At 37.1% G+C, this 14,031-nt stretch overlaps 1 protein-coding gene across 2 annotated transcripts in view; it reads right to left on the bottom strand.

Moving 5' to 3' along the window:
- The window catches only part of Pola1 (DNA polymerase alpha 1, catalytic subunit), a 321,162-nt gene that overhangs the window by 284,699 nt on the left and 22,432 nt on the right, over nucleotides 1-14,031 (bottom strand). For both annotated transcript variants that reach the window (XM_075958886.1, XM_075958887.1), the window contains exons 11-15: nucleotides 9,020-9,132; nucleotides 7,792-7,908; nucleotides 6,440-6,514; nucleotides 5,498-5,636; nucleotides 3,620-3,774 (exon numbers count right to left, since the gene is read on the bottom strand). In XM_075958886.1, coding sequence (XP_075815001.1) covers nucleotides 3,620-3,774; nucleotides 5,498-5,636; nucleotides 6,440-6,514; nucleotides 7,792-7,908; nucleotides 9,020-9,132 — 599 coding nt within the window. The remainder of the gene's footprint in view (nucleotides 1-3,619; nucleotides 3,775-5,497; nucleotides 5,637-6,439; nucleotides 6,515-7,791; nucleotides 7,909-9,019; nucleotides 9,133-14,031) is intronic.

Here is a 14,031-nt window from a genome sequence, read left to right as displayed (position 1 = left end):
TAATACAGTTCCTCATGTTGTGATGACCCCAAACTTTTGTCGGATATTTGTACACTGTGTGAAGATATACTGCTGTGATTGGTGTAATAAAGAGCTGAATGGCCAATAGCTAGGTAGGAGAGGATAGGCAGGGTTTCTGGCAGAGAGAGAGGAAATGAGAGGGATGAATCTAGGTGCAAGGGAGTCACTGTAGAGAGATGAAGGTAATGAACAACATGTCACAACACAAATTTAAAAATATGGGTTAATTTAAGTTATATGAACTCCTTAGGAACAAGCCTAAGCTAAAGCCAAGCTTTCATAATTAATAGTAAGTCCTCAGGCCATTACTTGTTGGCTAGTGGTTCAAATATAGTTTGACAAGAAAGCTTGTTACACCCAACCATAAAATTATTTTGTTGGTACTTCAGAAATGTAATTTTGCTACTATTATGAATCACAACGTAAATATTTAATATGTAGGATATTTGATATGTAACTCCCAAAGGGGTCACAACCAACAGAGTGAGAACCAACTTAGACCCATTTCACTAGGGATTACAAATTGGTCGTTTTTTTTCCTCATCATGTACTGAAAACTTCTAAGTAGAGCAATTTCACATTTCAATTACCTGGCATCAAGAAGTACTTATCCCAGAAAAGTCAGGACAAATACTTGATTTGGTTTTTTTTCTTTTTTATGTTTTCAAATGAGTTAGTTCCCTAGTTTCCCTCATGAAGTGATTAATGTGGTGGTATTGTTTGACATTTATGTGTTTATTATAACTTAGGAACTTGTATATCTGATATTTCCATCTGTAGCAGTTATTCTTCTGATGTTCATAGTGCCCCATATTTTGCATAGGAGACTTTTCAACTTGTTTCCTGAGTCACCTGTATCTTCAGAAAATTTTAGTAACGCCCTTGCTTTCTGATATAACAAAATGTTCCAGGCTTACCTTATATATTTCCTGCTCTGAATCAGCCTTTTCTCCACAAATTCCTATTCCCTTTGTTAAGAAATGGTATCACTCTAGGAACGGGTATCTCTCTTAATTCGAACCAAGTACTAATTAATTAAATCTTTCCTCAATACTTAACTATTAACACTGGCTATCTACTATGTTAACTTATTTGAAAAATCAAGGGCATGGAGCATCACTCAGTGGTATAATGAGCTTATCAAGTGCAAAGTCTTGAGTGAATCCTCAATACTTCCAAAAATCAGTAAGAAAATGCATAAGTAAAATCTCAGATTATATACTAAAAGAAAACATTTGTCAAATGTTATTTTTTAAATCATAAGTATCAAAAAGACTTAGAAGAAAACATAGAGAAGCTTTGATTAACCAAAGTAAGACAAATATACCCATGAAAAACAACAAGCTAGGTGGGGCAGCAGTCCTGTAGTGAAAGCCATTTGGGAGACTGAGGTGGAAGGAATTCATTAACACATACGTTCAAGACCTGGGCAATAGAGTAAAACCCCAATTCAATAGTAATAATAGTAATGATGAATGCCATAGATTAAAACTACCAAATAGCCCACAAGTAACAGGACAGAGATTGTTGAGCAGGCAAAGATGCTTGCCACCAAGCCTAACAACCAAAATTCAATCCCTAGGACATGGAGGAAAAAGAGAACTATTGCCTATAAATTGTGCTCTGACCTCCACACACATGTTGTGACATGTATGTGTCTACACACCATACTGACACATGCACAAAAATATAATTTAAAAATTTGTAATATAAAAAATTAATAATATAAAATACAGGGACATCATGAACACATAAAATCTATGTACAAAAAAGTCAAAGCAGAAACAAAGATAACTGATGCTCAAGTTCCCAACCCCCTACTCTGAAAATCTGAAATTAAAGCATTTAGCCTGTTGTTCCTATACAATATAATCAAGTAATTGCCAGTTAATGATGGTAACTTTACAGAAAAATTTAACTCATAAACATGGACATAATTAGAAAGCCACCACTCCTACAGTGCCTCTCTAGTGGGGTAAATTTATCTCCTTTTCCCTCTGAATAATATCTAGTAATGGCAATAGGAATTTTTCAGTTGTCACAATTAGGAGGAAGTAGTGCTACTTGCATCTAGTAGATAGAGGCTAGAGATATTATTAAACACAGAACAGTGCTTCAGAACAAAGAACCACCCAGCCCAAAACATTTGTAGTTGCCAAGGTTAATAAACTTTATGAAGAGCTCATAGAAAAATTTATGATGACCACTAATTGATCCCATTAACCAATCCCAGCCTGAACAGTTTGACTAGGCATTACCTGCTTTCTGAAATATCCAATATTAAGTATACTGGTCACCTACCCATGAATTATTCTGTATAAAAAGCTAAATTTTAATCTAATTAACTTTAGCGTTAATGTGACACACTGCAGAACAAAGGACAGAATTGAGTGTGGCACACTGTCAGAAATATTTTAGGCTCTTCAGACCATATAACCTGTCATTACAATCTGATTGTTATTGTAGTACAAATCTGAAAACCTACTGTATCTCAATAAAATTTTATTTACAAAAACAGGTGGTAGGTTGAATTTAGCTCACAGGCTACTCTGTGTCAGCATCGGGTATAGAAGATTCCTAATGGTATCCTAATAAACATACACAAAAAATGGGGCTTCCTATGTGATCAGTGGTTTTGTAATTATTCCTTAGCATTGAGAAAAACTGAAAGGCGATAGGTGGGAGCTATTGTCTTTAAAAAGAGATTCAAGAAGCATAAAAGTGAAATGTTAACCTATGAATCTAATGTGCAAATCTGGATCCAAACAAATCAACTTTGAAAATCATGAGAAACAGATTCTTCCAAATATGTGCTAGAAACTGTAGACTATATCAAGGAATCATAATGTTAAGTATTCTAATAGTGTAATGTAAGAAAAGTGTGCATTAAGTAAGGATGCGAAATGGCAGTCAGTTAAGTGCCTGCCAGGCTAGCATGAGAACTTAAGCTTTGATCCCAAACATAAAAAGTCAGGTGTGGCAGCATGTATTTGTAACCTCAGTGCTAGGAGATAGGCAAATCCCTAAAGCTCCTTGGTCAGCCCAGGTAACATGATTGATGAGTGTCAGGTTCAGTAACAGACTCTGTCTCAACAAATAAAAATAAAAAAAGCAATCAAGTAAAAGCACCCACTATTCACCTCTGACATTCACATGCACAAATGTGTGTGCACACTTGTATACACTCTTACTAACAAATACATAGACTACAAACACACATAAGAAAATATGCATATAGTGAGAGACGTATACCAAAGCATGCTGGGGTAAAATGACAGTACCTTTTAAATACTTAGGAAGGAAAAGGGAAAGAAGGATACAAACATGTGTCACAAAACATTGTTAACTGCTAAACATGTGTGACTGACATAAGGCGCTCATATTATTTTCTCTATGTCTACTTAAAAAATAAAAAAACAAAATATTTGCAGCAATTTAATCCTTTAAAAACTGTGAAATACCAGGCAAATTCAATCCATTCTATAAAACATAGCCCAGTGCCAAGTTTGCACCCTTTCCCCTCTAAAAGGAAAGCAGATCAAACTCAGGCAAGTATTGTATCTGAGGCGTAAGTACAAACTCTGCCATTTTACTTTACCTCATGCTCATGGCTCTTTACATTTTGCATTGTCTTCATGCTGAAAGACATTACCACAAGTGGAGGAGGACTGACATCTTTAATCACATTCACCAGGTCTGGTTTCAAAGCCACCACCTCAAATTTACACCAACTGATTGGCTGGTTCAAGAGCTCTGAGAAAGAATAGATACAACATATCAATAACTTACTGAAAAAGAAAAAGTACTATAATTATGACATTTTTATTAACAGATAGTCTTCAAAGCTATTGTCTACTAAGAATGACATAATATGACATCTACCTAAATATAAGCACATTAGTGGGCAGTATGCCAATCCTTGCGTGTCTGTGAATAATACACCTGTGCTCATTTGGGATGAGTAAAGGAGGAGCAATACCTTTTATAATTTTTTTCAAGGAATCCAAGATCAGCTTTAAAAATAACAGCTGTCTTAGAGGAATTTAAAACATTTTAAAGAGATGAAGACAAAATAGTAGCTTAGATACAAGTGCTAAGATGATCAAGTAACAAGCCAGAGAATTCTGTCCACGTTAGGTTGTGCTTCTCTCCCTTCCAAAGGTCAGCAGTGCACTCTGGAGAACAGTTGTACCCTATCAGTCAGGTTAAAAGAACACTCAAAAAACAACATAATGACCCACACAACTGCCTACACTAAGATCTTCCTCAGACTAAATTGTCAGATATTGGAAATTGATTCCAAGTGTATCACCTATAATCACTCAAGGAAAACATTCAAAAGACAAACACAAAAAAGAAGTAGAAACATTAAATAGACCAATTCTTTAACTTCCCTTAAAAAATCTAAAGAGATCCCATGGAAATTCCTAAACAACTCAGGCTGTTGCTAAAACAAAGGGTTATACTCTCTGCAAACTGATAGCAGGGCCCTAATGCCAAAGACAATACTCATACAATTCACTGTAGTGTCTTTGGTGTAGGTACTCTACAGGTTACCGAAAAAGAAATGTGAACACCAACCCAACCACAAAACCTTTGACCTACAATCTGCCCTGCCTTCAAAATCAAGCTAGGGTAATGGTGACACAGAACTTGGAGTAGCCAGCCAATATCTGATTTTACCTAAGGTGCACTCCACAAGATAGAACCTATACCTGACACTGTTTGAGTAACCAAGAACCAGAGATTAGATAGCCCAGAGACCAATGGTAAAACCAAACACTACTGATCAAAACAGAAGTATCAGTAAAATGACTCCTAATGATATTCTGCTATATTCTTAGATCAGTGCCTTATCCAGTCACCATATGGCTTCCTATGGAAGAAAGGAGCAGCAACAGCCAGACATTATGCAGAAAGAAAGTCTAAATAGGAGATCTCCATCAAATCCCTCCTCGAACCTGTGATTATATAACAGCCAGAGGGGATAGAGAACAAGACCCTCTGAATCAACTAAGCAAGGAGCCTATGAGCTCACAGAGACTGAAGTAGCAAGTGCAGTGCCTTCAAGAGTCTACACCAGGTCCTCTGTATAAAAACTATAGCTATTAGCTTAGTATTTTTATGGGACTGTTAACTATGAGAATGAGGGAGTCTCTGATTCTTTCTTGTGCCTACTCTTGGGACTTTTTTCCTCCTGTTAAGTTGTCTTGTCCAACTTCAATATGATAGTTTTGTTTCATCTTATATTTTATTTTGTCATGTTTGGTTGTTATCTCTTATAAGCCTGTTGTTTTCTAATAAGAGACAGAAGGGAAGTGACTCCAAAGGAGACAGGAGGCAGGAAAGAACTCGAAGGAGTAGATGGAGGAGAAACTATAATCAAGATATACTGTATAAGAAAAAATCTATTTTCAATAAAAGGAAAGAAAAGTGAAAAAAAAATCTCAGGAATCTACTTAGCATTTTTCCTTACGTGGATTTTTTACTTCAAGCCAACAAGGTCCTTTGATCTTTCTGTTCATCAAGAACAATTCCAAGCTAGATGTGTTGGTTCCAAATACATGAGAAAATGTTTCACCTTTCAAATGCTGTGGAAGCTGTGGCATTTCCGCCTGAAGAAGAAAAAACTTCATTTTGTTTAAAACTATTACTTCGCATTTTCCCGTTGATATTTGAAATAAACAAAGCTTCTATGGAGCAACAGAAGAACCCCTTTGATATATAGGAAATGTAATCTACTACAAATGAATCTAAAACAATTCACAATGGAAAACAAAAACAATTCACTATGACAAAATAATGCATCTTAATGACACCTGTTAGAAGAAAAATAGGCCAAGAAGCTCCCTCAAAAGAGAATGTCTGTCCAGAGTTGTCCTGTCTCACTAATAAATAGCCAAGTAAGTACCACTCCATTAGAAGAATGAAAGCAATCAAATGGGACTCACTAAAATTGTTTTCACGTTATTTTTCATCATCATCACTGTCAAAAAAATTCCTTTTCCAACAGCAGGATCAAAACACCAGAACAGAGGTAAAAAGGTAACAGTCCAGCTAATACCCAAAGCAACTACTTTGCCTCTCAGAGGAGCAGGAACAGCACTGTAGCAAATCCTCTCTCACCTTTCCTCTGCTCACCAGACATTTCTGTAGACTGATGAAGTCCAACTCCATCATGCAGCATATCTGTTCCACCTGACAAATGGTTGTGCTATTTCAACTTTCTTATTTGAAGATGTGTACTTGAAAGGCAGCATAACTTATGCTCTATTACTTAATTTTATCTATTTCAATTATTAATGAACTGTGGGCTTCAAGAATCCTGCCAATACTCCTAACTAAAAGCCAGATGAAGATTCAAAGATTAAAGAAAAGTCATTCAAAACTAAGCCCCAGTTTTCTTTGTCTGACTTACCGAGTATCTAACTTCCAAGTACTCAGATTTTTCTGGAACATCAGGTATCTCAAAAGCATAGTTCTTTTCCACTGTCTGGGTAAGCAGATATTTAAAAAATTATCAGGACAAGGTCTTTGCAAAAATTAAATCAGCCAGTATGATATACACATAATACATGTTTGCATATTTAATCATAAGAAATCTAGCATCCTAACAGAACACCAAAATAAACAAAAAAGATAGTTTTTCTCCTTTCAACTAATACTAGAAACACCTACTGACAAAAATATTAAAGAACATCTCTTGAACACTAGAGAACTTATGAAATAAGTGCATACAAGGGGAACAATAAAAAACTGATTTCTTAAAATGATAATGCACTAAGTCATTGCTACTATTTGAAATTAAACAACTGCATCTTGCTGTAAAAACTGACATTATAAATTCACTTCATATGCAGTATCAGCTATGTGTTAAAAATTACTATAGTATAAATTATCACCTAATATGAATTAAGTGATTTAACTCTGCAACTTTTGCAATACGGCTCCTTTTTCAGCACAGAAAACTGACTGCACTTTCCATAGTTCCACAGTAGTACACACAGGGCAAAGTTTGAATACACAAGCAATCCAGCCCCAGCACCTACATTCTTTACTATCATACATAATATACTGTTTCCAAAATTTTTGGTTTTGAAGTTTTTTTGTTGCTGTCTGTCTGTAGTGACGGTGATCAAACCTGGGGTTCTTTGTACTGTTTCTGGAATTTTGAAGATGTGACTCTCAATTTCAAGCTCAAATAATTAAGAGTGTTAGCCTATCTTTAGCAACTCAATCCTCCCTTTACTGAAACCATTTATATAGCCAGTATCTTCAAATGGGCTACAGTTCCCACATTCATAGCCAAAGGCATCAATAGCTTAGCAAAATCAAGACAATACACCACACAGATCACACAAAGAGAACATTTTCATTCTGTCAGAAACAGTATCATAGGCATGGATTTTTAAAGACAAAGCCTTACCCATGCTCTTAAGCAAAATTGCACTGGCAATAACTAGTATAAACAAATCAGAATAGTTTCTTCATTTCAGAAAAAAATACATGATATATTGTAGGAACTGGGGGCAACTAATTTGCTTCAAATCATGTTTCTATTCAAATTCATGACCATTATTTTGTAAGTGATTTTAAAAGAAACAAAGTAGTTTTGCAAATTTAGCATACTGTTTTTACATTTACACCTATGAAATTTCCATTTAATGAGTTACAACTATGCAGAAGGCATTCTGCATGAATATGCAGTTAACTATCTGGTAAATCAGAAAATAAACAAAAACCATAAAAAATACAGTATTGAATACAAACCTTGGACTTGAACTTCATTATTTTATATTTTGCTGCAATTTTTGAGTCAAATTCTTCATAAACATCCTTCATTGTAACTGGAGTTGTTGTTTCTTTCCCTGTGTTTAGGTCAATTTTCTGTTATCCCATGGAAAGAATAATGAAGGGAAAAGAGTATAAGTCTTCTCATCCATGAAAAACAGAAGCCTAAATCAATTTTCACCTCTATTCATTTAAACATTGACTAGCACAGTCTTACAAATGAGTGTGAAGGCAAAGACTTAAAAAGTATACTAAACTCAATGTCAAATCCCTCCAGTGCATTATAAAAGCCAATCAGAAATAAAGATGACCAATCCTAAAAAATGGGAAAAACAAGTTTTAAATCCTGGCCCAGAAGTTAAACTAAGATGGAAAGGGGAAAGGACTGGGGATTAAAGGGATTCGAGATGTTAAAAATAAAGAAGGGAAAGGATTCTCCAAATAAAGGGGTGTCGTGCTGTGTCCGCAGGTATCACTGGTCCTCTCACAGCCTGTAGATGCTGAAATAAAAGCTGCTGTTTGGTAACTGTCAAAAAAAAAAAGAAGGGAAAGGAAATGGAAATGATTTTGTTAATTAGTCATGAAGATGATGGTACTGCTACCTAGAGAGCAAAAGCATGAAAACTGAATCAAATGCCATTGCAGAGACTTAGTTACAAGTCCATAGTGCTAGGCAAAGGGGAAATAGAAAAAAAGTAAGCATTACATATATTTTAAAATTTATTATTTTTTAAACTATGTCTATGAAGCCTGGCACAGTGACACATCTTTAATCCTGACACTCAGGAGGCAGAGGCTCGTGGATCTCCATGAGTTCAAGGCCAGCATGGCCTATATAGTGAGATCCAGGCCAGCCACAGTTTATGCATTAAGACCCTGTGTCAAAAATAAACAAACAAAAATTTTGTCTATGTGTGTATATATGTATATGAAGGTGCCAGTGGAATCTAGAAAGAATGTCAGATCTCCTAAAGTTCAAGGGGGTTCTAAGCTACCTGATGTGGGTGCCAGGAACTCAACTTGGGTTCTCTGGAAAAACAGTACCAGCTCTTAACATCTAAGCCATCTTTCCAGCCTCCAGCAATATATATTTTAAGTTTTTATTATAAAAATAGAAAAACTCAGTTATACTTTATTTTTATACTTTTTAAATTAAAATTGTGTCATTCACAATTACTGAGATTAAAAGAAAATCACTAATGTTTACCATTTCACGGGGAAGGAAGTAAAGTGTTCGCTCGATGTTTTTCACCATAACACAACAGCTCACATGGATTTGGGCAGATTCAATCCACACTTTGCCAAACAGAAAAACCACACCTGAAGAAACAAAGGAAAACAAAAGGAAATAAAACTTTCAAGTAAATAGAATTAAAGGGGCAAGTCAAAGGCCCAATGAATTGTGTTCACATATTATACCTAGTTCATATTTGTATTCCCTTATATTCTTCTAAGATCACCAGGTAATAAATACTGTAGCATTAAAATGTGGCTTTGCAAACATCGAGTCACTATTCATAAAAACTGGCTGTCAAGTAAGAACTCCAAAGATTTGATAGCCAACTCAGGAGATGGTCAACTTTGCAAAATCCTGGGCTTCGTGAATTATGAGTAATCAGTACAGCCACTCAAAACAGCCACTGATCTTAAGACACTAAGAAAATTGTGACACATGCAAAGGTTGCTATTCACAAGGCCAATTACTCTAGTTTCCAAGACAGCTCATCAGTGTTTTCTTTTGTCACTCATCCTGGCAGAAAGAAATAAGACCACCCAAGGATTTTCATTTCTGCAGATGATTAAAACTCTTACAAAGATTGTATAATTTTCAACAAGGAGGTGGGGTGTATAAGTGGGGAATATAAAGAGAAGGAAAGGGAATACAGAGAATAATTTAAAAAAAATCTTCAGAGTAGCACAGAAAATTAAAAGTAATCCTTACAACAGTTAAAGATGAAAAAACAAAATTTCATGCAAAGAAAAAATGAAGACCCTAATATTGGATTCAAAGATTCAAATAGCTCATTTTACAGTCAAACTAATATCACACTTCATGCAACACATTTGACACTGTTTATGCCTCATTTGCCACAAAAAGATCATGGTAAACAAAGATTACATTCCTCCCCCCAATATTACTAGCTGAAACCAGGTGCAGTCAGGATTATTCAACCTTGAAAAAGTCATAATGAAGACAGGATATGTTCCGATATGCAAAGAGTAAGATTCTTTTCATAATTATGGTTCATTCAGCAATAACTGACTGACTTAGAATCTGGAAGAAAGTGAGCAACAATAACGGGGTCTTTAAGCATACTCCGTTCTTATTAGCAGCATTGACTTCACCAAAGCTTAGTGATCATTAGCAACCATCATGATGAAACTGTTCAACCCCTTAAGATTACAGCTTTTAAAAGCTATTTTATTTAACCCATTGGCATCATAAACAGAAACATATGCCACTGCAGAGAATGCAACTTGAGAAGTGCCACAGAAAAGGGAAGTGGACTTAGAGAGGGAAGCAGAGACTTATGACAGGAAAGGGCCAAGGGTACATTTTTCAGTCATGCTGGAGATTGAACTCAGGACCTTACGTATTTTAAGCACATGCTCTGCCACTGAGCTATATTGCATGAAACGTATTTTACATTTACTTTTTTATATCAGTATTGCTCAGGTTGCCCTCAAACTTCTCAGCTGAAGAGACCCTTCCACCTCACCGGGGTAACACAAGAGAGCCAACCCTGTTGGCAGAGGTATGGGTGAGCCAGTCTTAAGTTGTTTGTGTGGAAGAGCTGACCCCACTACTCATCTGTCGTTCAGAGGTGGAGGAAAGATGTCCCCTTACTCCCCGCTACCTGCAACAGACTAATGCGATCACCGCCCCCCTTGCCAACTGCAGCAGAGTTGGCCCTGTTGCCTAAAGTATGACCCACCCCATGTTGCGAGCAAATGAGAGCTGTCCCCATTACTCATCTGACATGAGGTCACATGGGTAGAGAAATACCATCCATTCCCACACCAACACACACCCCCCATCAATGTCTGAGACAGGTGGAAGAGCTGGTTCTGGAGTCGTAAGAGTGGGAGGGCTGTCCCTGATGCCCACCAGCTGCAGCACTTGGGAGAATGGCCTCTGCACCTCACCTGAGCAACATAGTAGAGCTGACTCTGATAGTGTAGGTGCTTGAGAGACAACCCTGAGGGCATGAGAACAGGAGAACTGGTTCCATTCCTTATTCACTGCTGCAGGGGCAAAGCTGGAGAGTTCACCCTGGTGGTAAGGACAGGGGAGAACTGGCTGGCTGACCAACCCTGCAGCTGCCCAAGCCCAGAACCAGGATTAGGAATTGGCCCACCCCAATATCCAACCCATTTATGTTCTTCTGGAGCACATGAAGTGGTCTGACCCTGACTCAGAGCTGCAGGATCTCCAAACCACAGGGCAAAAACAGGATATCCAAGAATCTCAGTGAGGGCCCAACAATGATGATGTAACAGAAACCAAGGCCTTGAACCAGATCAATGATGCTTTGCAAAGAATACTTGCAAGTAATGATATATGGACAAAGGGGTTTACTGTGTGATCCACTGTGTCACACTGTAGCTTCTGTGATAGAGATTTTTAATTTTTCCCTTTTTTCTTTCTTTCTCTTAAATTTTGTTTTATTGGGGGATTACAGGAGTAGAGGGCAGATGCGAAGGGGCAGGGAAATGAATGGAATCAAGATGCATGATGTGAAAGATACATTGAATAAATAAAAATTTTAAAAAAAGCAAGAATCCATAACAACATCATCATGCTCTAGCTAAAGTGGAGTTGGTTAAGATACCATTTCTGAGCTTGACTATAACTGCCTAAGAAACTAAGATAAGGCCACATGCTACCTAAGTGGTTCTGAGAGAACATATAAATATTTGCTAAGAGGAAGTATATTAATGATCTAACAATTCCTCTAGGAACCATTAACATTTTTCTAGGTAATATCCAGTTAGCTTTATTTAAATCAGGTCTCCAAGTCAAACAGTCATCCTTCTTACATACTTGCTTTACTAATATACAGTTATTCCCTCAAGTTTCATTAAATGCAGTCTCCAGGAAATCATTCTGAAAAATACCACTTATATCCACCACAGATCCCAAGATACCTAAATGCAGACAATTCTATTTCAGGTGTATATGGTATTTTATACTATCAAACAGACCATGCTGATTCTGACTATATTGACTCTGATCCTTTAACAAAGATTCCTACACCACAGATCCCAAGATATCTAAATGCAGACAATTCTATTTCAGGTGTATATGGTATTTTATACTAATCAAACAGACCATGCTGATTCTGACTATATTGACTCTGATCCTTTAACAAAGATTCCTACACTATACTGGGCCCACAGGAAATTCTCCTCATCTCTTAATTTAATCAAATCTATAAAGTCTGCCTCACAAGTTCTAAACATATATAAGAATGCAGATGTCAGTATACAAATACCTGAGGTTTTAGCCTTTATATATTGGGAGGGGGAGTGTCAAAGTCAGAGGATAACCTACAAGAGTCAACTCTCTCCTTCACCATGTAGGTTCTGAGGGCAGAACTCAGGTCACCAAGCTAATCAGCCTTTACCTGCTAAACCACTTCCAGCTCCTATTGTAAAAAGACTAACTTTGAGGAAAGGGTCCTTATGCTGCTTATAACACTTTAATTCTACAAAACTAAATTTTTCCATAGGTCTTAACAGAAAACAATACAGAAGACATGAACCCCAAGGCTAACAAAGGCAGCTAGCTACTCAAATGCAGTTGTAATACCCACAGCTAAGTCCTTCTGAATGCCAGAATTCATTTAATGAATCATGGTAAGTGAAAAGTAGTTTTCCCTTCTGTTGATGAGCAAAAAGGCTAAAGACAAACACGCACACACACACATTTCCACTACTTCACTTGGGAGTACTTTTTAATTTCTTAAAAACTTAACCTGAAGAACATAAAACAAGTTCAATCTGGTAGCAGAGACACAGACCCAGAAACAGCCATAGAAAAGACATCTGTTCAATTCAAGGAGTGGTGTGGGAGGTCCTTCTGTATATGTGTTGTTTTTATTGGTTAATGAATATTGACAGGGCAGAGTAGAGCTAGGTGGGGAAAATTAAACTAAATACTGGGGAAAGAAGGCAGAGCCAGGGAGAAGACATGTAACCCCACTGGAGACAGATGCCAGATCTAGACAAAACTTTACCCAGTAAGCCACAGCCACATGGTGATACACAGATTAATAGAAATGAGTTAAGCAAAAATATAAGAACTAGCTAGCAATATGCTTAAGCGATTTGCCAAGCAGTGATTAAAATAACATAGTTTCTGAGTGGTTATTTCGAGTCTGGGCAGCCAGGAACAAACAAGGGGCTCCTACTACTAAGGACTTTCTCAGACAGGTATTTGTGTTCAAAATGGAGTAATATACCTCTGACATCACAATGGTGTTCTGAGCTTAGGTGATTTTTTCCCCTACAAGAGGGAATAACAATATCCTCAATGGATGCTCAGCCCTACAAATTCATAAAGAATATTCTCTTTGTTCTATTATTGGACAGCCATTTTAGTGAACCCACTACTAGCATTTTGTGAGTCAAGAATTCACAGAATTAGCTCATTAGAATAACCAGGGAGAAACCCAGTGTGAAACCTGGTGGTGACACACACCTTTACTCCTAACACTTGAGAGGCAGATCATGTGAGTTTGAGGCCAGCATGGTCTACAGTGCTAGTTCCAGGACAGTCAGGGCTACAAAGAAGAACCCTATCTCAGAAAGCAAACAAAGAAAAAAAGAAGAATAACCAGGGTCAGTCTTGACTCCTATTTCCTGGCCCCATACAATCTACAAAATGTTTACATCAAAATATAGTTAAAATCTCTTTACTTTTCTATTTCTTTCTTTCTTTTTTTTTGTTTTTTTTGAGACAGGGTTTCTCAGTAGCTTTGGAGCCTGTCCTGGAACTAGCTCTTATAGACCAAGCTGGCCTCGAACTCACAGACATCCGCCTGCCTCTGCCTCCCGAGTGCTGGGATTAAAGGCATGTGCCACCACCGCCTGGCTACTTTTCTATTTCTTCACAGTAATCAGGTTCCAATTATCTAACACTTCTACCCTAAACTGACTGGTCTTCAGGGCTTCCACAATTCCCTACTACCCCACTCCAGGCTCCTTGAGTGCTTA

This window comes from Microtus pennsylvanicus, chromosome X (assembly GCF_037038515.1).
Source record: "Microtus pennsylvanicus isolate mMicPen1 chromosome X, mMicPen1.hap1, whole genome shotgun sequence".
In the NCBI taxonomy this organism is placed as follows: Eukaryota; Metazoa; Chordata; class Mammalia; order Rodentia; family Cricetidae; genus Microtus; species Microtus pennsylvanicus.
Note: the sequence above shows the minus strand (reverse complement) of the source record. Positions and strands in the feature narration are given on the sequence as shown.